Source organism: Acromyrmex echinatior, chromosome 8, assembly GCF_024713525.1.
Source record: "Acromyrmex echinatior isolate Ae372 chromosome 8, ASM2471352v2, whole genome shotgun sequence".
Classification (NCBI taxonomy): domain Eukaryota; kingdom Metazoa; phylum Arthropoda; class Insecta; order Hymenoptera; family Formicidae; genus Acromyrmex; species Acromyrmex echinatior.
This window is the reverse complement of record NC_141859.1, coordinates 4,273,043-4,296,568: the sequence shown is the minus strand read 5'-3', so window position 1 is coordinate 4,296,568 and position 23,526 is coordinate 4,273,043. Positions and strand designations below refer to the sequence as shown.

Sequence of the window (23,526 nt, the reverse complement as noted above, 5' to 3'; positions counted from 1 at the left end):
TTTGACACGTCGCCTGCTACTCTGCGTTGTGCCACCAGCCTGCGTTCGAATCGCTTGACGAGTAGTACGTTAGTATATATTTTGATGCCACGTTGCTGTTGATTCTCGCACAAAGAGGTGATCAGAAGAAGAAAGAAGCAAACGAGTTGTCTTCCGAGTGTCCCGTTCATGCGTCTCAACTTGTAAATAATAATCTGTATTTTACGAAAGCACTGTTTCTACAACGCAAGCACCGTTGAAGTATTTCGAGCGCGAGTGGAATTTTTGAACGAATCTCTCAGTATCCTTTTGGATTGTCGATAAGAATAGTTTGATCATGGTGAGTATAATTAATTTGAATAATAATTTTGGAATTTCTAACGAAGATTGACACGTGTTCTTATTTCTTGGAAAAAGCCTGCTGCACCTAGCGCTACTTCCGTGGGATCTGTTGGACGATCGCCCAGCAAAGCCATAGCGCCAAGAACAGGTGGTAGTGGTACAGTAAGACAGAGGAAAACCACCGTAACCTCCTCCGCCAGGAACAGGAATACCGGTACAAGCTCTGGTGGCATGTGGAGGTTCTACACCGACGACTCTCCTGGCATCAAAGTGTAAGTATAGATCAGCTGATTAAGAGCCAACGTAAGTCAATGTAATGCTATTGATACTTTGATTGGTCACTTAGTAAAATTTGTTTTAAATTAATAAATTAAACGCTTCAAAGTATTTATCTGTTATACTATCATTTGCTATAATACTGATAATTCTCTATTACAATATTAATTTGCCTTCACATGATATGTCTTAAGTAGTGTTTTAATAAATATTGAAATTGTTTTGTTGTAGGGGACCAGTGCCAGTGCTAGTAATGTCCCTTTTATTCATTGCGTCTGTATTCATGCTTCATATCTGGGGCAAGTACACTAGAAATTAGATATAAGTGCAATGTTAAGATTGGCCTGGGAGAGAGATATGAAGCACTGAGCGATGCAAATTTCAGCATCGTGCAATCATATATTGACGCCTCGAACAGGTTAATGCGTGATTTTTAAAATGTATGATACGTTATGGATAATATATCATTGAAAGGAAACACTCACAAAACACATTATGATACGGTGGACATCGTTACAGGATCAAAATACATTCATATTTTTTATGCCTCGATAGAAAAGGATCCGTTTTTTTAAAACGATTTATCGATTACATGTATTGTGAGAAAACATGAGAGGAATTATTTAGTTTGCGTTTGTAATATTAGGAATGAAACATTATGTAATATTGAAATAAATGTAATTTATTTTTACCCTGATATGTGGTTGATATTATACAAGTCAATTTATGTAAGTGTAAATGAACTGTGAATTATGGGTTCCCGAAATCGGCTACCATTTATTACATATTTCTTTACATTTGTAACTTTTGACAATTTTATGAAATTGAGGATTTTGGGAGTAGGATCGAATTTAGGATCCGCCAATTGCGAATAAATCGCTTTTACTGAATCACGTATTAACTTCGCAAGCAGTTTATTTACATTCTTATATTTATCTTATCCTATGAAAATATTTATTTCAATCAAAGAGCTTAATGTATATTTGTTTTAAAGAATGTGTTAGAAAGTTTTTAAATTAGAAGAATCAAATTTAGATTGATTAGACTTAATCTTCTTAAGTTTTTGTGGAATCTTATATTTGACATTTGACAAAAATAAAAAATCTAAATCGTATAAGTAATCCACATTGCGAAATAATGTTTAGTAAATTTTTTATTTAATAATTTACATGTAGTAAAATTATAGGCTGCTGTTAATAGACATATTTTGCACAATGTAGATGCATATATGAAATAAAAAGAACATAATATTTATAATTCATAATAATTCTTGTTAAAACATGTATTTCAAGTATTATTATAATAGTAAGACGTTTTTTTATTGTAATAATATATAATCATGGTTCAGTTTATTTAAAGATTTTCTCTGCAAGCGTGCGATCAAGATGTTCTTGCGTTCGTGACGTTGCGAGGGTTTCTGCATATTTCCGTTTCCAAGCGTTTTCCGCGAGGCGCCGGCGCATCCAATATTGATTCTTTCGAGGCACTGAATTATACGCGACACGTTCGAATTGGACAAGAACGAGATAATCGCAATAAATAAAATTTATACAAAACGTGTATCATTAGAATAAATAGAGATCGAGAAAAAAATTACAAAAGAATAACATAGAAGATAGAAAAAAATAGAGATAAGAGTAGTGAAGGAAAAATAAGGGAGAGGAAAGAGAAATTTTTCACTACTCTTATCTTTATTTTAGAGAGATAAAAATGACTGAAAAATATATTAGGTGTTGGAATTAATTCGTAGCGTTTTACAAGTGATGGGAAGTAAATCATTTCATTAATGTATTTTTTAATGCTCATGTGAAATAAATAACATTCTTTCATTAAAAAACGCTACGAATTAATTCCAACACCTAATACATATATTATTAAAAAAATAGACGCGATTAATACATGAAATAATTATGGAATCTAAGATATGGAGAACAAAAAAAGAAAACAGGGAATTAGGAAAGGGAGTGGACTACGAGATAAAAAGAATCGTAAAAATAAACGAAATGCTAGAGAAATATATTATATATAGGATTCGAGAAAAAACCAAGATCAATGGCAAAATCTTTTTAGAATACTCTTCGACGTTCTACAATTTTTATTTACTTTAATAACAAGAAATCTGTGTGAAAAATAATTATGTACAGATCTTGTGATTTCATAAGTAATTGTAAAAAATCTTAGAGAAAGAAACTGAAAAATTTTTTTAGAAAAATACATGAGCGCGAATAAAATGTAATTGATTCAAACAATTAAAGAGCACGATCCGTCCTTCTAAAATCGACGCACGGAGGGGAATTGAATTGAGGTACGCCGAAGTCGTGGTTCGTCTGACGTAGATCAGTAGATGTCCCTGAAAATGAACCGGGGACGGGTCCGCTCACCGCTGTGGTCTCTCGGCGGAGAGGCACGTTCCAGAAGCGTGCGCGTTGGAGGCGCCGGGACTGCCGGGAGAAACGCGCATCGCGCTCCAGAGGCGTCGCGTCGGCGTCGGGAGGAAGGGAGCGGAGCGGTATGAGGGTGCTGTGCCACCGCGGAGGTGATTCTCGTCCGTTCTCCGGCCACCCGACAGGGGAGGCGGCGAGGGGGCGGACACGCGCATCTCGATTCTCGCGCTCCTCCGCCGTTGATGGGCCGCGCGAGGGCTCGCGAGCGTCGCCGACCCGCGGCGGACTCACATCACACACGTGATACCGTCGTGCGGGAGTGCGCGCCTCGTTTTAGTCACGGCGACATCGGACTTCTTCTTCTTCTTGTCTACCCAGCGAAACGGCGTCGGGGCGGGACGCACAGTACCGTTGGAAAACTACCGCGAGAAATGCAGTTCTCCATGGGAGAGGTAATTTCTTTTCTCTCTCCTCTCCCTCTTTTTCTTTCTCTTTCTCTCTCCCTCTCGCCGCTTTGGAAAAATTGGGAAATCCGCAACATCGATAACGTTGTCATTCCGCAACACAGTGACAGCGTTATTTATATATTTAAAGACGGAGACGTTCAACATCGTTTTATTTAACATCTCGCTCGATAATGGATAGAACCATGCATGCACGCTAGATTATTTTGCAGAAAGAGAGAGGGAGGGAGGGAGCTTCGAAGGTAATTCTAAATTCATAAGCTGCACGCGCTGGAACGTTCTCAAATTATTCAAAATATTGTTGCCAAGAACGCGCACAGTGTTCCTTATGTCATAAATTTCTTAGCGAATTTCCTTGGAAATGGCTCTGTGACTTAGTTACGGCACATCTTCGACGCACCGTGTTTTCCGCATTGCGGAAATCGTAATATAACTACATACGTCGACGTATATGAGCAGTTTGTTTATCTAGAACATATAACTTGTTAATTTGCCAGGACATAAGATCCGGTATCGACCGTCTTTTTTTCGTTCCAATGCTGATTTTTTAAGATAACAATTTTTTTAAAAAATTCCACAAAAAAACACGAAATTTAGAAATTAAAGCTCATTTTTTCATATTAAGAGTACTGCTTTTCTTCCTTCATTTTTTATTTAATCCAAATTGATGATTCTGAATTCTTTTATATTATTATATTAGGTGTTGGATATTCGTAGCGTTTTTTAATGAAAGATGTTATTTATTTCACATGTGGCGTGTAAAACTACTCCTCATGCAAGTACTTCCCGGGTCCTTGTAAAACGCTACAGAATTAATTCCACACCTACGGGGTAGAGATATAAATGTATTTGTAAGAAGGATAATTAAATTAATTTTGAATTCATGTGAAGAGATTTAATTACCTGCTATCTTAAAGATTAAAAATTTTGCAAATTTTATTTTCTTTTAAGAGTAATTGTATCATTTAATACTACTATATAATATAGTTATCATTAATATTTTTCGTTTAATATTCGAAATATAAACTATAACTAAAAATTCTCTTTATTTAATTTGCTTGGCATTTTCTTCTGTCAAATAATGATTGTTGATTCCGAAAGAACGATTCTCATTAGATATATATAGAAAAACTCTAAGTATTCCATACAGTATAGACCTCCAAGGGACGTCCTAAAGACGTCTGAAGAACGTCCTACGAATGCGTTTCCAAGATATTTCTCGGCTGTACGTACTATATTAAAGTGTTTAATTTTAAATTAAAATTAAAGGACTAAATAATGATCCTTTGTTATATCGACGCGGATAAAATCGCGTTTCAGAATCCAAGGTAATTTGTTCGGAGATCGGAGACGATTAACGTCGAGGACATGGCGGTCGACATTTTGGACGAGGATCATCTCGCCGTGAGCGCGATTGTGACCGTCGGCATGCAGCTGATCTTCTTTACGATCGCGGCCACTTTCCAGATGGACAAGCTGACGGACTTTGCCGGTGGTACCAACTTCATCATCCTCGCTCTCCTCACTTTCTTTCTCGGTCAAGTGGGCAAGGTACTGTCTGACACGCTACCTTGGCATCTCCTCTGGTGCACATGTGAGGGAGAATTTTATACTTGATACAGATAAAGCCTAAATATTAACTCTTAAACCTTAGACTTTTATATCATTCATGTCCTGCACATTTTTTTTCTTTGAAATATTAGGAACATCATTTAGTTATAACATACATTTATATATATATATATATACAATTTTTTTTAATTCACAATCCTTACTCTCTAAATTCTTTGGTATCTCGTTAAAGATCAAAGAAAATTGAAACAATCTTGAAAAAGAGTAGCAAGAGTTCAATTTTCAGTCTTTAAGAATGAGAAAGATTTCATTTTAACGTACTTGTTAATTAATTGTAATTTTCTATTTAACAATACGACACCTGTTATTACAGTTATATATTGTGAGTAAGAAATTACAACTAATAAATACATTACATGCAATTTTGTAAAGATTCACTCTAAAAGTTTTGGAGAGTTTTCTAAAGATATTAAACCATATGTAAGAATTACTTATTAATTTTTATGTATTTGTAAAAGAGATGAAAATTAATCCAGAACGATCCAATTGTATGTAGTGTAGAAGGCTAGAAAATGATCGTGTGTACTAAAGATTAAAATACATTACAAGTTTATCGGGAAAGAACCGACTAAGATAGATTTGTAAAAGTTTTAATAGACACGAAAATAGATAGGGAAATCACAAATTAGATATTTTAGAAGATATTTTTTCGTCTATTATCAATTCCTTTTAATGACTATTAATGCTACTAATTATTATTATTACTTGATTATAAATTTTATTAAAATCACTTAATTTTTATCGCAACTGTAAATAATCTTCAGTAATGATTGCACTCTTACGGACCAGATTTGCAAATCATTATTTTAGATTGATTTTCTTTCTTGAAGTTCGAATGCGAGATTCACGCGACATATTGCCACTGTATTTTATCATCGATAATTTTATCCTCAATGAAACCGTTGCTATAAATAAAACGTCAAGATATAATTAATATCTATTAACGATTTATGCCTGTCTATAAACTTTTTTTTTATGACGCTTATTTTATATTATTAGTCGTTACAAGTATCGGTGTAAATAACTACGTGCCTTTCTTCCCCATGTAGACGTACGACAGTCGGCAGATGATGGTGACCATATTCGTATGCTTATGGGGCGTGCGGCTCTCCGGATACCTCCTATACAGAATCGTCAAAATAGGTCGTGATAAGAGATTTGACGATCGTCGCAGTAACGTGATTCGCTTCGCCGTATTCTGGACATTTCAGGTAAAGTACAGAATGCGACGTCTCTCCTTTACTTTTTCTAGGATGTGATATATCGAAGAGATTTGTTGATTCGCAGGCTGTGTGGGTATACGTCGTCAGTCTGCCTGTGATAATAATCAATTCTCCACGACACAAAATACCGCCCGCGCCAAAGACGATGACGACGCTCGACAGTGCCGGCACGGGCCTCTTCTTGGTTGGCTTGCTAGCTGAGACCTACGCCGATCTGCAAAAGTTCACCTTCAAGCAAGATCCGGTGAACAATGGGAAGTGGTGTAACGACGGTGAGATTACCCTTTGATTTTCCAGTAAACACTAATTAACAGCAATATACTCTTTAACTTTTAGATCTCACTCTAAAAGAGTGAAATCTCACTTTTAAATATAGATCCTTTTCAAGACAGGTTTAATTTTTACTCTTCAGAGTGAGATTCTACTTCAAAGAATTTAGAAAGTAACATCAATGTATTATAATTTTATTCAACAATGTAAATGCGATATAATACATGTATATAACAGTTACATTCTCGAATGTGAAATTATAACATTATGTTACTTTTAGTCGGTGAGTTACACATTCGAAAATACTTTCGCGGAGTTCCATTAAATTTTTTGTACTACTAATAAAATTTTACAGAGCATCGTCTGTAAGTTCTCATCAATAAGACAAGTGTTATAAAAACGTTCGTCAATCTAATTCTCATAAATAAATATGTATATGTAATTAGGAGTTATATGTTGCTTTTTATTTAAGAATTTATTTCATTGAAATCATTTTTCGATTGCAATGAAATAAATTTGCATTTACAAGTCAATATTTTTAGGACTTTGGAGGCTCTCCCGGCATCCAAATTATTTCGGCGAGATTGTCGTTTGGTGGGGGATATTCGTAATATCCCTAAACGTCATCGAAGGAGCAGAATGGGTTGTTATTGCATCCCCGATCTTCACGACGCTTATTATTCTATTTCTATCAGGGATGCCATTATTGGAAAAAGCATCGGATGAAAGATACAGGGAGTAAGTATCGCAAAAGGGCATTGAGAATTTTCGCAAATCTAAAAAAAAAAATAATATTCAAAGACTTAAATATAAAATTTAGAAAATGTGTCTTATATATATTAAAAGTAATAAGTGTACAATTTAATTCTCGACCCATACATTTAGTCGATACTATAGCATACTATAGCACCTGTTAAAATTTAAATATTTTTCCACCGTATAGTCGTTTTAAAACGCCAAAGTGTCAAAGACCAGTCGAGATACTGTTAATATGGATTGTATTTGAATTGAAGGTGACAGTATGCGGGGCGTTTTTCACCGCATACTCACTCTCTAGGGTGAAAAGTTGACGTAAAAGGGCCAAGAATTAAGCTGTACACCTAAATTAACTTATTACAGAAAGATGGAGTCTCAACTCTTAGATGGAGTAAATAGAAGAGTATAATAATTTAAAGTCAGATTAAAAAAATTATTTTTGTTTTACAGTTCGTGAGAAAACAATATTAATAGATAAAATGATTTGTTTTTTTATTGTATAAATTCATATGAATTTCGATTTACTCATGTTCTGTAAATATTTTTAGTAACGCGGAGTATCGCTACTACAAGCGATCGACGTCACCGTTGATACCAATACCGCCGTCTATCTACGTTGAGGTGCCACATTTCCTCAAGTTTATATTCTGCTGCGAATTTCCACTTTACGATTCCCTGGATGTGAAGCCGAGATCGGCCGTCACCGAATCAACATCTATCAGCCTCGCAGCGTCCACGTAGCTGTAACCACACGCCGGACGTCCGAATTCCGAGTCCGGCGTGCAGTCGACAGCAACAGCTTCAACCAGTACAGCCCTCTGAGCGCTACTTTATCTTTCTCTGCGGCATCGAGAATCCCGTCTACCTACTGACAAAAATATAAACTCGACGGCCGAACCATAAATCCCAGTCCAACAACACTCTATCAAGCACGATATCGGCACGATCTCGAGGAGTTAGACTGTACTTGGTCATGCACATCAATTTCGATATGTGGGAACTGAGAAGGAATCCCTTTTCAAAATGGAAAGGCTTATAAAAGATGAAGTATTATTATTTTTGTAACTAAAAGCCTTTCCCGGCGTTAGGCATAAATGTTACAGGTGACTTTTCGTATAGAATCGAATGATGAGATGAACAAAGAAAATTATTTTTGTAGCGATGTTATATGGGTACCAATGTAAAAGTAGCTTAACGACCAATTCGAGCATCGTTTCTGTACGACAAGTCGACGGTAATCAATGACTCGATTAGCGGCTTTATTTATGTACGTGCTTAAACTCTTATTTTAGATACAAGAAGATTAGATAAAACAAGAAAGATTGGAAATAATATATAATTTGTATGTTCCAAATAATATCCAAGCTTAAAAAGAAAATCTCTTAAAAAGCGTCACTATATTCAATTAGTCAATCGCTACTTAAAATCGCTACTTTAAATGAATAATATTATATGTTGTTCCAAGAGAGTAGTTCTTGGAAATAAATTAGGCAGGCGGTTTATCGCGCTCGCTATCAACTAACAAAAAGTATGTGTCTTAAATATCGCAGAAACAAAATTTAAAACGAGATTTTAATGTAATATAAATAAGACGATGTAGCCCATTTTTGAAACTAATAGTAACTTTGAAAATTGATGGTCTGTAATAGTTGGCGATTGATACTGTCGATTCGTAAAAGTAAAATAATTAGCAGAAACGCATATCGAGGAAAAACGGAACATGTGTGTTCCAATTTTCGTAACTCGGCAACGAATAAGCAATATTTATCGCCAGAGTCCAATGAACGTAACAAAACAGTCAAGTTTACATTTCATCTATCACAATCGCTATTCATTTCATTAGTATATTCATAGGATGCTTACAAAGAAATTTTAGATGCAATGCGAACGTGGTACATACGTCCACGTATCCCGATTGCAATTCCGAGGCTTTCGATCGAATTATTGAATCATAGCAATATTAAACATATCTCCGTGCCGATAGAGCGTCCCCAGAATACGAAGTATAAAACAAATTCCGAAGGAAATTTATAAAACATATGTAGCGATAATTCAAATTAATGACGCGCATGAAACGAATTCCTCGTGAATAAATGATTCAAATATTACTTCCCAATACTTCACTGTTACGTACGTCTTCGAAGTTTAGATAATAAATAATTACTGATCCTAAATTGTGGAATTGTTAGTTAACTACCTTGCCCTCTTAATTATATTATATGATCTCATAAAAAATGCATATTATAATATCTTTTAAATAAGATTTGAAGAGATTCGGAGAGCAAATCGCAATAAACGTCGAGAGATTCCGTAAAGTTCGCTTCATATTTATAAACACATTTTATTTGTTCGTATGTATATCATTAATAAATGGTGATATAATAATGACAATGAAATGTATGTACGCCGAGCATAAAACGAGCAGTCATATTATAATAATTATTAATATATTCTTCTTATAATAATCTTACTGTATTGAGTGGGCCTACCTACGGTGCTTGCAACGTTATGGTCTCTCTTGTCCAAATGTTTCTTCCATTCTCTAATTTATATTATTTACTCGCACGTAATAATCCATAATAATATGTAACCACAGGTGAAAACATATGCGCCGTCCTAAGTATAAACAGCATCATCCACTAATCTTTTTTTTCCATTTTTCCTTTACGTGATTATATATACATACATACATACATACACATATATATATATATATATATATATATTTAATCACGTATATATATAATTGTTATCAATAATATAGTAAGCTACTTAAATGTAATATATCTCGTGTCTTCTCGTGGAATATGTTCAGCTGCCGTAGAAAAACTACGCAGCGTTCGTAGAAAAAACTTCAATTCCCGTTATACATCAAATTGTCGATTTTCGATGCGTGAAAGACACTTTGTATTACGCAAGGTAATTTTTTTTTCCTTAACACGTCCGAAAAATCGTATATCAATACATGGGCAGCACAGCGTTTTGAGTACCAAAGAAAAAGAGATCAAAACATTACCTGTGCCTCTTCGCTAAAAGAAAGTAAAAAGAAAATAAAAAAATCGAGGACTTGGAGGGAGCAAGGAATGGTGGATAAGGGGACGAAATATTACGACTCTGCTATACACGAATGGCATCTTCCTTGCGTATCTAAGTCCGACTGCATTCGCGCGCGTCTACGTTTAATACATATACTATAATATACAAATAATAGATAATAATATGTGCCGTCCATCGCTTATCGTGGTTCCTTACTTCCATTCATCTAAAAAGTGATAAGAAAGGACTATGAAAATATCATATAGTCCGTACGAAATATAGGAATGAGAGTCGTCAATTAAAATAAAAGTTGATTGCACGCGCTTTGAGATGACGATGAAATGCAAACCGGATTTGCGGCCGGGTGGAAGAGCGGATCGAACTACTTTTCCGTACGGCCCTCTCAACTACATTTGCATTCCACATTAGGCTGTCTGAGGACGTCCGTTGCTAGCTGGTCAATTGGCGTGACTCGACTCTCGATTCGATTGTTAAAAGAACGCACGCGCGCGCGCGCGTGAGAGAGAGAGAGAGAGAGATAGAAGTAATTCAGTCAATCAATGACCTAACATTTGTTTCCGTAGGACATCGGATTCCCTTTCTCCTATCATTATTATGGTTAGTATTAATATTATTGTTGTCACATTCTTATTAACATTATCGTTACGTTAACATTAGCGTTATTATTAGCGTTATCGTAATGAAAATCTCGGATCGCGTCGATGAACCGGCTACTAGACGCAACGGTGTTTCCTCAGATGATTTTTCGATAGAAATCTCTCAATGATACGCATCGTAAAAAAATCTCGTACAAAATCTTTTTAGAAACTTTATTTAACACGATATAAAAAGCAAAGTAAAACGCGCGATACACGTGTGAACGTATCATAAAAAAGAAAATTAACGTGAACTAAAGAGAAGATTACGTTACGTTGCGTCAGGACGCAAGGTAACTTATACACAGCAAGGATCATTGAGGGAAGCGAAGTAGGAGACGCTTATTTTCGCCTTAAAAGGCAAGGATCAGTATGCCCGTTCATGCGACCCTATCCTCGCTTCTTCTTCTCTTCCTCTTCTCCCGTAACTACTTCTATCTTATAGCGTAACGCTATATTGCATTTGGCCACTGTCGACAAAGACCCCAGCTGCGTCAGACTATTGCAGTTCGTATATTGCAATCCTACGTTTCTAATGACTTATAAGATAGCCCTGTTTTTTTTTCGTTTGTTCTTAGCAGAGCAGAGAAAGGGCGTGTGGATTAGAGAATAATCGTTCCGGTCGTGTGTGTTTCGAGTGTCTCAAGTGAAGTAACGCGTGATGCGCATTGAACGTATATAAACGAAGTATTAACATTATACATGAGTCTATTAATATCTATACGTATAAGTAGAGAGCTCTAGTTCCAAATCTTATCTCTCTTTTTTGCTTTCTCTTACACACACGCACACTCACACTCGTTTTCTTTCCCTCTCTCTCTTTCTCTCCCTCTTTCTTTCTCCCTTTCTCTTCAACACACAATCTCTCACTTCCGGCAACTCCCTTCCCTCGTCATCATTCTATACGTGCTTTCTACATCGTCCTCATCTCCGTCATCGTTCACATTCACGCAACCACACACACGCGCGTACGCACACACACTTTTATCACCAACTATCCCTCTCTCTCTCTTTCTATCTTTATTCATTCGCCAATACACCTTCATGACTCTTCGCCTTTAAATCCTTGAAACGACTTATTACTTCTCTTTACAATGAAAGACCGCTTATTTGCCGTCCTTCTCTTTTTCTTTGTTCTCGTCAACTTCCTTGTCCTTCTCAACTTCCTTCTCCTCCTTGTCTGCCTTTTCCTTGTCACCCTCTTTCTCCTCCTTGGATTCTTTAGACTCCTTCGCCTCCTCTTTGCCCTCCTTCTCCTCCTGTTTCTCGGGCTTCGGTAGATGCGTGTTCATGTCCAGGCTGGAGCATATCTCGTCCCAATCCGGGAAACATCGTTCTTTAACGCGCGAGCAATGTCCGACCAAGTTGGGACAGTTCTCGACCATGTAGTCTCGCAGACTGTACGGCGTGTCCTTGTCGATGTACAGGATTTGAGCGAGATGCGCAAATGCAACTACGTCCATCTGTACAAATCCAAAAGATCGCCAAAGGATTATACAGATTGCTAAAATTGTAACCCATAATCTATATTTTCTATCAATCTTTTACATTGAACATAATTTTTTACGAATCTTTGCGAATCAACGTAATATTAAGATAAGTGAGATCAAGAGTGATATATTTTTATCTATTTGTTCTTTCCTGAAGTTCTCTTTACTAAAACTAATTAATTTTTAATCGATTGAAATTCGAAAACCATCAAAGGTCGATAATCGTGTTGTATAATTATTTGCTCAATCCGATGTGCAATATCTCTTGAGATAACTGAAAACATAAAGCTTTTTCGCACGACGTCCAGCGAGAACGCCGTTTCGCCGCGGGCAGCACTGGTTTCACTGATATTATCTTCAGCATCAGATTACAAGTAACTGACGCTATTATTTACACAGCGGAAACCAATACCAAGTACCACGTTAGAACGTACTACAGTGGTGCATAACTCAAGAGCTCTTGACCGCTATAGACAACATGTTAACAGATTTGATGATACTTACGGTAGTTGGCTCGTCCCCAAAGAAGAAGGGCTTGTCAGCAAGCGTGTCTGAGAGCACCTTAAGATCGGTGCAGCCGAATTGGGACACTTCCTCCGGACTGTGCACGCCCATTCCCTGAGCCTTCACTTTCCTCGCACCCTGCAACCAATCCAACTACCATCTCACTACAAATGGTCACAATATTTTGTTCTGCAATTACGCTCCCTTATCGCGATACTACCTCTAGCTAGCACATTCATAGCACGTTTAGAGCTACAAGCGCAATTTGTGCACTCCGAGCGAATACTATGAATGATTCTGGAGATAGCATAAAATAAACATTGTGATAACGTGTAAGTAGCGAAACTTGGTCGAAGTAAAATTCGGACAAGAATAACATTTTGGACATCGTACTGGTTCCAATAAATATTTTTTAGAATTTGTGTTTTGTTTCAATAAATTTATATTTCATGGTCATCGTTATATTCCATATTATTAATATCTAGATAAAAACCTCGACCAGGACTCAACTAAGAGAGTTTTAAAATGATAGCTGATGAGACTAGCTATACTGGGAAAAATTATGTAATGATAAAACTACAGTATTTACATGAATGCAATCTAGTATAATGTCAGTGATACATGCATAGCTAAATTGAGAAACGTGAACATACGAAACATCGTGCGGTCTCGACAAAATCAATGAAGGTCGAGGGAAGATTATTTTTGCATACAGCATGACCTTAGTTTGCATAATGATGGAAATAATGTGGAATATAATTATGAAAATATGCGAATGAGTTTATATGAAAACGTGAATGCGAATAAATTATTAGAATTGAATCATCAGAAGTGATACATGGTCGTGAAACATGGAATTATCATTCAAGTAATTTCTATCTAACGTCCAAGTTGTATGCTAGGTCACACCGAAATCACACCGATATCACGACGAACGGCAAGCGAAACTTACCTTGCGTCCGAACGTGAGCTTGAAGAAGAAGTTCAGAATAGCGTTCGGTATACGTGATCCCAGAGCGAGTTGCAAATTGACCTTGTAACCCTTCAGCACCTGATCCAAGTTCTTCGTGCGCCAGCACGCGACAACCCAGACTAGGTGATTCTCGATCATGGATATCATGGCGTGAGAGACGCTTCGTTGCTCGGACGTGAGACCGGCGTCCAAGTCCTTGCCAAATTTCTGGCTCAGCTCTCGCAGGATAATGGTACTATCCGCGATTTCCTCGCCGTTCAGCTCGACGAACGGCAGCTGACCCTTCTTGGAGCGGAATTTCATCTTGTGGTCAACATTCTGGAAACAACCGAATAAGTTAAGTCTTTTACCGAAGCGACAATACCATAACAAAATATGTTATGCTAATAAAATTATGTATTATATTATTAATATATAACATTTATATAATAATAGATTTATTATATCATATTATACATATACATAATATAATACATAATAAAATTACATTACAATAGCAATGACTGAATGTCAAACAATGTATCTAGAATACTAAAATAATAGTTTTGTGCGAACCAACATAAAATACATATTTTGATACATCATCTTTTACTCGTTTGTTCAGTTTCGCAGTTTCTAGTAAATCGCAATGCAGTTTCTATTAATTCTGCCTTTAGTTTGAACTCGGAACAAAATCGCAGTGAGATTTTCTCTTTCAAGCAATCTAATAAAATCATTTCAGATTAATCAATAATAATCGTTTGTAATTATTATTCTATATTCTACAGTGGAATATTGAAACGCTCTATTGCGATAATAAATAATATTGGACCGAGATGGATAAGTGTACCTACACTCTCGCGAGAGCACATGCTCTATTTATAGACGTATGTACCGCGTTAAACGCATAAGTGGGATATCGTGGCTTTCACAGGTGAATCAGCTTATTACATGTAATAACTGCGAACGTTTCATAGCGTTGATATATAGGGTGTCTCTGAATCATTTGACCGACAAAAATTCTTTGGCGTATTTTTTCCTAATGGTAACTTAATTAGGTACAAATATTCATTAATAATATTCAATTAACTTTACATTAAATTTCTATTAAAATAAATAATCTTTCTAGAATTAATTGGAAAAAATCAAGATTTTATATCGAGTATTCATACAATTAAATTTTAATTTGTTTATTTAAATTTACAGATCAGATTAATACTTTCGCACTTTTCATGAGAAAATATTTTCCTAATCTATTAATAAATTCTTATTGGCATAAAATCGATTTTAAATACGCTACTTTGCTATTATTGGGAAGGAAATTGTAACAGTGTCCGAGAAATTTACTTACTTAATTTCATTGTATGATTTAAAATATTAAATATATACATATAAAAGTAAAATAAATTCTATCCTAATATTACTGCTGTTTTTTGCTAATTAAAGAAAAATTAAATTTAAATGCTATTTTTACAAATATATTATTTTCTACACAATTTCGTCACGACGGTATAATGTAATTAATTACGTAAAGTATCATATTAACAGTAATTACACAAAGTGTCGTTTTATCATCAGATTAGTGTAAGTGCCGTTAAACCTGCTAGGTGAGATCTGCGTAATACTTGGGACAGCGTGCCTTCGCGCAATTTACCACGTGGAGCAAGTACTTTGTGCTCGTAAAATACGGAGAATAACATCTCCAGTCAAAGTCAAGCGAGAAGAATAGATACGTCCCGAAAAGCTCCTTAAAGCTGCTCGCCGGCGTACCGGAATGGAAATGAAACGGAACAGTAAATCGCACGAAAATTCGTAAAGGCACACGAGAGGGAAAATGAAGAAAAGGATTAAGAGGCGTGTGTGAGCACAACGTGAGAAATATGTAAGAGTAACGAAACGAAAGCTCGGAAGAACGAACTCGAAACGAACAAACGAACAAAAGGAGCACGGATGCGCGGGGGAGTCGAGCCGAGATTGTATGAAGAAAAAGAAAAAAAAGAAAAGAAAAAGAAAAGAAAAAGAAAAGAAAGGAGGACCGCAATACTGCGTGAAATTTCAGCTGTTAAAGAAAGCGATGTTATATGCGCTACACGCGGATCTGCATGGGTCCGTCGACACGACGAGGAGGCAACGTAGAGCGGAGCTCGAGAGATCCATTGCTCTAGTTTTAACCCCTTCGGTCGGACACACGGCGGCGAGATCGATGAGGGCTGGTATATTATAGCCGCTCATAATGCGTTTGTCAGCTGTATCGGGGGCCGCCGACCGAATGCTTGCAACGGCAAGCGTGAGTTATCCGAATGAGTCATCCTTTTACCGAGTTTCTCGTTTCCCTTGATTGATCGATAGCTTCTTTTTTTTTTTTAATTTTTGTCGATTCATTCTCGAACGATTATTGAACTATGAGCGAAAATGTCGCGACGTGAAATCTTTCAACTCTTCCCGAGGAACGCATAGAAGTCAACCAAAAATCAAAATGACTATTTTGATTCTTAACGTTTAATTAAACAGGAAAATTTTGTAACCAAGAATCATTTTATGATGTTAGAATAATCATTTTGATTTTCTCTGATTTTCTTTTTTTTTTTTAATTGCGAAGGAAATATGCAACACAACACCGAGATTTCATGGCTCTCGTTATTTAGTCAAGCCGATTTTAATCTACAACGTCGATAAAACGAAAAGCAGGGTGGGGTTCGCAGGGCGAACGTTGCTCCGTGGCTCGCCCTCGTTCCGACACATTTGCGTCCCTATTACGTCATGTTTGTTATTTATCCGTTACATGTTTGATTCCGATATGATAACGATAATAACGAAGGCGAGGTCGGGGCGGAGTCGGGTGCACTGAACCATTGCCCTCGATATAAAATGCATCGGCATCCCTATTACGTCATGTTGTTATTTACTGGATTTTCTCGCGTTTTTCGAGAGGACAGCTCGATCGATTCCGGCTGGTAATGACGACGAGGAAAGATAACTTCGCAATATGTACTCTTCTCGATATAATACATCCCTATTATATCATGTTTATGGAAATTTCTTTTATAAAGCCATTATTTAAATTTTTATGGGAGATTTTTTAAACACTATATTATACATATTTCAATATTATTGATTTGTTAATTAAAAAGAATCTTCTAAACTTTTTAACGAGGCTAATGCCTCTATCTGTAACATGCTTATTATATCATGCTTATGGAAATTTCTTTTATTAAAGTCTTACTTAAATTTTTATGGCGTTATCAAAGCGCAATTATTTTAATATTTATGAATTTGTTATTAGAAAGACTCTTCAAAATGTTTTATTAATAAAAAAGATCCACTAATGAAATTAAAGCTCCTATTCCAACTCTTAATGACAATAACAATATCAATATATTATCATTGTAGCTTCTATTAAGAGTTACTATTTCCATAACATATAACAATATGGATATATTATATGAAGGAGAGTCGAGAAGAGAGTAAGCCTGAAGATCTTATCATTATCTTCGATAATTTTCAAGGAGGGAAGTTTTAGATGAGCCACCCTACATAATCTATTGAAATCTACAAGGGTGAGCCCCCGAGAGAACACCCTTCCAATCTCCGTCCTCGGTACACCGAAACAACGCGTCCCCATTACGAGCTAAACGCGCGACAAGGAGGTAGGTACTTCGCGGCTTCGATTCCAATTCATGAGAACGTTAACGAGAAGAGTGAATCCACGGGGCGGGGTCGTCTGAAATGTCCGCTCGCTCGCTCGCTCGCTCGCGCGGAGGAGCCGAAAGAAGTGGACGAAGGGTGACTATAGCCGGATCGGTGCAGCCGCAAGGGAGGAGCGCGCGAACACGGAGGACGATGAACTCGCGCGGCGGCAGGCAGCTTCCGTCGCCTGGCAACGTCCCCACTTGGCATCCCCCTCCTCCCACCGGGCACAACGTCGAAACATTGGCGCACATGCACGTACATAAACCCCACTGCATCGTGCACTGCATCGTGTATGTGCTCATACATGCCGCATGTATGCATTGCGCTTGTTGTGTACGATGTTTTCTCTTTCTCTCTCCTACGCTCAATACCCCCCCCCCTCTCTCTCTCTCTCTACTTCTCGCGCTCGCGCGCTCTTTCTTGTCCTCGTCATCGTAGTCACCCTCGTTGATCGTAGTCGTGGCCGCCGTCGTTTGCGCTGATATTGATCGCGCGGGATGTTGCCGTGAACCGCCGCCGACGCCGCCGATGTCGCCGTTTGCGCGAAGTAAGAGCGCGCGTATGCATCGCGCCGAAAAACCAGTCTTGATCGCGGAACAGGGCAACAGTCCCTGCCGAAGGGAGATGAGGAAGAGAGAGAGAGAGAGAGAGAGAGAGAGAGAGAGAGAGAGAGAGAGGGGGGGGGGAGGCAGAGAAAGAGCAGAGATGTCTCTGTACGCGAGACACAGATGTATCCAGGGTCAAAGTTCGGAACGTTATCGATTAGACTGGACCGTTTACGTTAGGTCCAGGTAAAGCAAGGGCGTTTGAACTGGCGTAGCATCGATCGCTTTTGATTACATTCTATTTAGAGCAGAAGCTTATGGGTCTCTCTTTAAGCTTTCTCGGAAAATTTGCGGAGCGCGAGGTTGTTCAAATTATGATATTGCAATTGGACGAGTAGTTGTCATTTTTCTTCCGTCGCAATTAACCTTGCACATTTATTTTCAGCACTTTTTTTAGAGCGACACGTATGAATTATTTATGGTTGACCCCGAATTGTAGGTTCTTAAAATGCTTGAAAAATTCTGTGAAAATTCACGCATTTTCTTTAAGGTCTCTACTGAATTATTCTTCTATGTAGACGACGAAAAAAAAAATTTGAAAAAATTCTAAAAATTATGCAGGTATATGAGAAATAAGAACTGTTGAAAATGGCATGAACATAAATAATCCATGCGTGCTGTTGAAGGATTAAGAGCCCAAGTATCAAATACTCTCTCGAAATCTTTTTATTAATTCATTTTATAATCATAGACTCAAAAAGGAAATTATATAAAAAAATAAGCAGTTAATCATTTTAATCATTTATGATACTAAGAAATAATATACAAATATTTAATATATATTCATATATAAATATAAGAAGTTCCAAAACAGACAATAAATATTTTAGATTATCTATAACATAATAACGATATATAACATATTAAAACGAGTTTAAAACTACGTTATGTATCGTTATTATGTTATAGAAAATATCGAGGCTAACATAATTTTCAAATGGGAAGAATTTCCTGTATACAAAATATTTCCCAAGATTCACGTTATTGAAACTCATGACCTTTTCTGAAATGAGTATTCTCAGAAATTCTTAAGAAGATATTCTAAAGAAAAATTTCGATATATATCAGAGAACTCTGAATACTTCACCGAAAAGTATACATGCAAATCAGTTTGGTCCATGCCACGCGACGATACACCGCGTCGCGCAATCTAAGCATATATCCGATCCCTCATTCATCCTAATGGACCAGAAGCATACTGTTTCCACGCCGCGTTGCGTCGGTCGATGCGTTCCAGCGCGACGGATGTCGCCGGAAGATTTGCATGTGTATGCCATAGACGTGCGTCGCGTGGCACAGTATAATTGGCTACTTGCAGCGATGACCGTTGCACGCATAGCCGAACGCACACACATAAAGTACCGATTTCACGAAATTACGCGCGTATATGATTTGCATATCATATATTTCCACGCGAGAAACGCCAACCTATCGGCGTAGTTTCGACATCGAATTCTTCATCTCCGCGCGATAGAAAATTCCTCTCGTCTTCTTCCTTTCATCGCACGTCGCACCTCTCACTCGACCCTAATTCTTTCTTTTCATTAATTGTCAAGAGTTATAGAGATTTTAATTCGACGATTGGCTTCGTCGAACGCGTGATATTGAAATTGAAAGTGAGAAGACGAAAGAAAGTCACGACTCATTCGAATTTAACAGCTGAGAAGAAATTGATTGCCAATTTATTAAAGTACGAATTATTCTGGAAACGCGTTTTAATACAGCAACGAGAAGATTCATTCTGTGTTTCGCTAAAAATTGTTTGTACTCGCTAGAAGTGACGTGTTCAAGATATTGTAATAATAAAGCACAGAAAGAAGGATTTTTGTTAAAGTATTTAAAAATTCAGGTACAAATTCGAAAATAATTTTGAGTCGTAATCACAATATTGCTTTTCAACCAATTAGAGCAAATCGGTGAGTACTTTGATCTGATTAGTTGAAAAATAATCGCCAATAACATCGTTAACTCACGCAATCGCTAGTGCGATTACGGCTTTAACCATCAAAATAATTACGTTGGAACTAGATGAGTAATGTTGCAAAAAATTTTGACATTTTAGTAACCAGTTGAACGTTCTCTATAATTATTTTGATGACCCAACAGAATTATTTTCAGATCTGTATCTACTCTCTAAAATCTTTAGAATAAATGTCATTCTATAGAGTAGTATAGAGTATGAAATCTCACTAAAGATTAAAAATTGAACCACTCTTTTTCAAAACTGGCTCAATTTTCACTCCTTAGAGTGAGATTTCACTCCAATAAATGTAGAGAGAAGCTAAATTTTTATATATTTCAGTAGTCCTTTTTATGAGAGATTCAACATGTTTATCATTCGTGTATCACAAACGATATAAGTCGCAAGTGACGCACGAATGTCGAAAGTGTTAAGGCAATTTTAATTGGCAGTATGGAGATAAAAAAACGAGAAACGAATTAAGCATGCATAGTATGCACTTGGCGTGTCGTAGTATCACGTCGCTTGGATCAAGTAGATTGCTAGCTCAGCTAACTCAGCATGGATATATGTATATAATCCTTGGCTTCTCACTTACTTATACCTAAAGACTGCGAACATAAATTAGCTTACGAGCGGCCACGTGTATTCAAAAACTTATATTAAAAATTCCTTCCTTCTTTTGTGGAAATATCGTTCTTATCGTCTTAAGTATCCATTCCTCTCTTATATTTTTCCTAAGTCCAAGCAGTTATTTTAGCAATACAAATAACGAAATTTGTATTGCTAACGAAAGTAGATACAAATGTCTTACATGTATATTTCCAGTCGTTCTTTTACGACAAAGAAAAAAAACCCATTTGAGAAAGTTAAGCTTTAATGCAACTTTTTCAGATAATTTTTTCTCCGTCGTAAAAATGATCGATTTTCAATAATAAAATATGCGGTTGAATATTGCAATTAAATGGTGGATCGAAATAGGAAAGATCGAATCCCTTTGGATGCTGAATGCGCACGCGCGCGCGATCAATAGGCGCCGAATAATAGAACGCGAAGTTGCACTTGTTTTAGTAATCAGTCAAATTGGGAGAAACACCACGCCTTGCATTCACGGATGGTGAATTATCTCGACATTTAACCCGTTGTTTCCTCGAGCGTGACACCGTAAAGTCGCACAATGGGGCCCGTTCACGTCGCGTAAACTATCTTACGAAACACGATAACCGCGTCGATATCCTCGCAACAAATAGCTTCGAATAGCTCGTCCGAGGCTGAGAACTTAACGCTGCCAGTTTCGAAAACAGAATTGTATAACAAAAACAAATTTTGTAAAACAAACTCTATAATTCTTTGTATAATTTTTAAGAGACGCGTAAGAGACGCGAAGATCCAAAATAATTCATCAATAAATTGAAAAACTAGCGAGAAATGTAATTAATTATGAAACAATAAAGACTTTAAAAATATTTCTATTTAACTTTTTATAAATTATTTATATATATATATATATATATATATATATATATTAATATATATATATATATATATATACATACACACCTTTCTAAATAATTTCAAATGTATTAATACGGTGTTTATAATTAGACTATAAATTTTCAAAAAAAATTTAACTCGCTATTTAAAAACTGTAAGTAATTATCTTTAATTATTTGCATACTATTAAACTCATATATCCACATTCTATCACGTTTTAGAATCTGAAATATCTTTCACATCCCAGATATTTATTGTACAACATTCTGCTTCTCACGAGATTATTTTTCCGTATTTAATTAAACCGTAAGCAGATAAGAATTCTAAGATTTCGGTCATTTCATATACAATAATAATAATAAACGAAGTGATATGCAAATCGATTTATTGCATCAACTTCTTTATTATCAACATTATTGCCGTCGTTATACGGCTAATGATTGCAGCATCACGGCGTATCGTCATAAAATAAACTATATTGAGTAAAAATATAATATAGATAGATAGATAGATAAATAGATAGATAGATAGATAGATAGATAGATAGATAGATAGATAGATAGATAGAGAGAGAGAGAGAGAGAGAGAGAAAGAGAAGCAGCATTTATACGCTCTGGGACAAGCCTTCAAGCGCTAAAATCAATATACAGAAAAGATTCAATTAAAGTATGTGTTTTGCGCGAGAGAGAGAGAGAGAGATGCGCAAACAACCTCGGTAACATTCGGGGACGCGCGCAGATCAACGAAGCGTCGTCTATTTTTCTATGGAGTGCAATGAACCCCCGCCGTCCGCCTCGCCATTCCGCCGGGCCCAGCGTGACGAAATGAATTCTCGCGGTCGAGGAATGTCAAGCAGAGACCGGGGAAGAGAGGGAAGAGAAAGATGAAAGAGAAACGACCGCGAAGTCGAAGTTAACCCTTCCTCCCCTCTTTGCCACGGTATTTCTCGGCATGGCGTCGATAAGATAAGCCGTAATGAGGTTCAATTGGAAGATTAATTAATTAAAACCCACGGCGAAGGAGTTAAATTGGACGATATTGCGGACGGTATGCAGGCACTGCCACTGTTAAGCTCCTATCAAAGAAGCAATGGCAATCTATTCCTTGAGTCAAATATTTTATTATCTTTAACTTTCACGTGTATGGAAAATGTTAATCAATCCATATCTGCGGTTAGTTTCAAAATAAACATCGTTCATATTAACATACGTATATTTGGCAAATAAACTCAATTTGAGTCAAATTTAATAGATTATAATAGACATATTTTATTGAATTAAACCTGTTCATTGTTTTAGTCAAATTAACATATTGGATAAAGGTAGTGGCGACCTATATAGAAACAATTAAACTTAAATCGGATGTATAATTTGAGATTATGGATTTAACAGTGTAAGTTGCTGTTGCTGATGCAGCTACTGGACCGGGGTGATCAGAGGAGAATGAGAAAACGCGAACTCGGGCGTGTACGAGATAGGCGGCCTGCTCCGGTCTGACGCGCGCGCGGGATGGAGGCGAGCGAGGAGAGAGAAAAAGAGAGACGAGGACGCGCGAGGGATTTACAGCTGCCGGGATGCGGAGACCCGTAATTATGTTGCGACCGACCGCGGCGTTGACGAACGTGAAGCGGTTCTTGGCGCGACGCGACGCGACGCGACGTCGAGCTCGCGACTCCGGAACGCTTCGTTGCACGACGCTTCCTCGCCTCCTTCCCGACGACGCGCCGAATACGTTTACAGAGTTCATGGAAGGTGAATTTAAAAATTCCCGATTTTTCTAGGTTTTCCAGATAAAATAGAAAATTGTTCATGTA

General features: G+C 36.9%; 3 protein-coding genes across 5 annotated transcripts in view; 2 read left to right on the top strand and 1 right to left on the bottom strand.

Moving 5' to 3' along the window:
- The first annotated feature begins 8 nt into the window (after nt 1-8).
- On the top strand, nt 9-1,294 carry Sec61beta (Sec61 translocon subunit beta). Its single transcript, XM_011053546.2, has 3 exons — nt 9-319; nt 397-593; nt 829-1,294. The coding sequence occupies exons 1-3, from the start codon at nt 317-319 to the stop codon at nt 914-916; spliced, it is 288 nt and encodes a 95-aa protein (XP_011051848.1). The 5' UTR covers nt 9-316; the 3' UTR covers nt 917-1,294.
- A 1,791-nt stretch (nt 1,295-3,085) lies between these two features.
- Nucleotides 3,086-9,500, top strand: LOC105144570 (hypothetical protein). 2 transcript variants are annotated; one of them, XM_087408899.1, is made up of 7 exons: nt 3,086-3,433; nt 4,596-4,670; nt 4,766-4,996; nt 6,127-6,288; nt 6,365-6,572; nt 7,113-7,308; nt 7,875-9,500. In XM_087408899.1, the coding sequence occupies exons 3-7, from the start codon at nt 4,814-4,816 to the stop codon at nt 8,065-8,067; spliced, it is 942 nt and encodes a 313-aa protein (XP_087265025.1). In that variant the 5' UTR covers nt 3,086-3,433; nt 4,596-4,670; nt 4,766-4,813; the 3' UTR covers nt 8,068-9,500. The 2 variants fall into 2 exon arrangements, with proteins under 2 accessions (XP_087265025.1, XP_011051849.1); XM_011053547.2 differs by lacking the exon at nt 4,596-4,670 and having other exon boundaries at nt 3,087-3,433.
- A 142-nt stretch (nt 9,501-9,642) lies between these two features.
- Nucleotides 9,643-23,526, bottom strand: part of fax (failed axon connections) — a 36,817-nt gene continuing 22,933 nt past the window's right edge. The window contains exons 2-4 of one of the 2 annotated variants that reach the window (XM_011053550.2): nt 13,965-14,303; nt 13,013-13,165; nt 9,643-12,481 (exon numbers count right to left, since the gene is read on the bottom strand). In XM_011053550.2, the coding sequence (XP_011051852.1) occupies nt 12,125-12,481; nt 13,013-13,165; nt 13,965-14,303 (849 nt within the window). In that variant the 3' untranslated portion in view covers nt 9,643-12,124. The remainder of the gene's footprint in view (nt 12,482-13,012; nt 13,166-13,964; nt 14,304-23,526) is intronic. The other variant, XM_011053551.2, reaches the window with a different exon arrangement.

Coding starts and splice junctions, on each gene's coding strand:
- Sec61beta (XM_011053546.2), top strand. Junction 594..828: donor GACTCTCCTGGCATCAAAGT/GTAAGTATAGAT, acceptor GTTTTGTTGTAG/GGGACCAGTGCCAGTGCTAG.
- LOC105144570 (XM_087408899.1), top strand. CDS start 4,814: ATGGCGGTCGACATTTTGGACGAGGATCATCTCGCCGTGAGCGCGATT. Junction 6,573..7,112: donor TGGGAAGTGGTGTAACGACG/GTGAGATTACCC, acceptor CAATATTTTTAG/GACTTTGGAGGCTCTCCCGG. Junction 7,309..7,874: donor TCGGATGAAAGATACAGGGA/GTAAGTATCGCA, acceptor AAATATTTTTAG/TAACGCGGAGTATCGCTACT.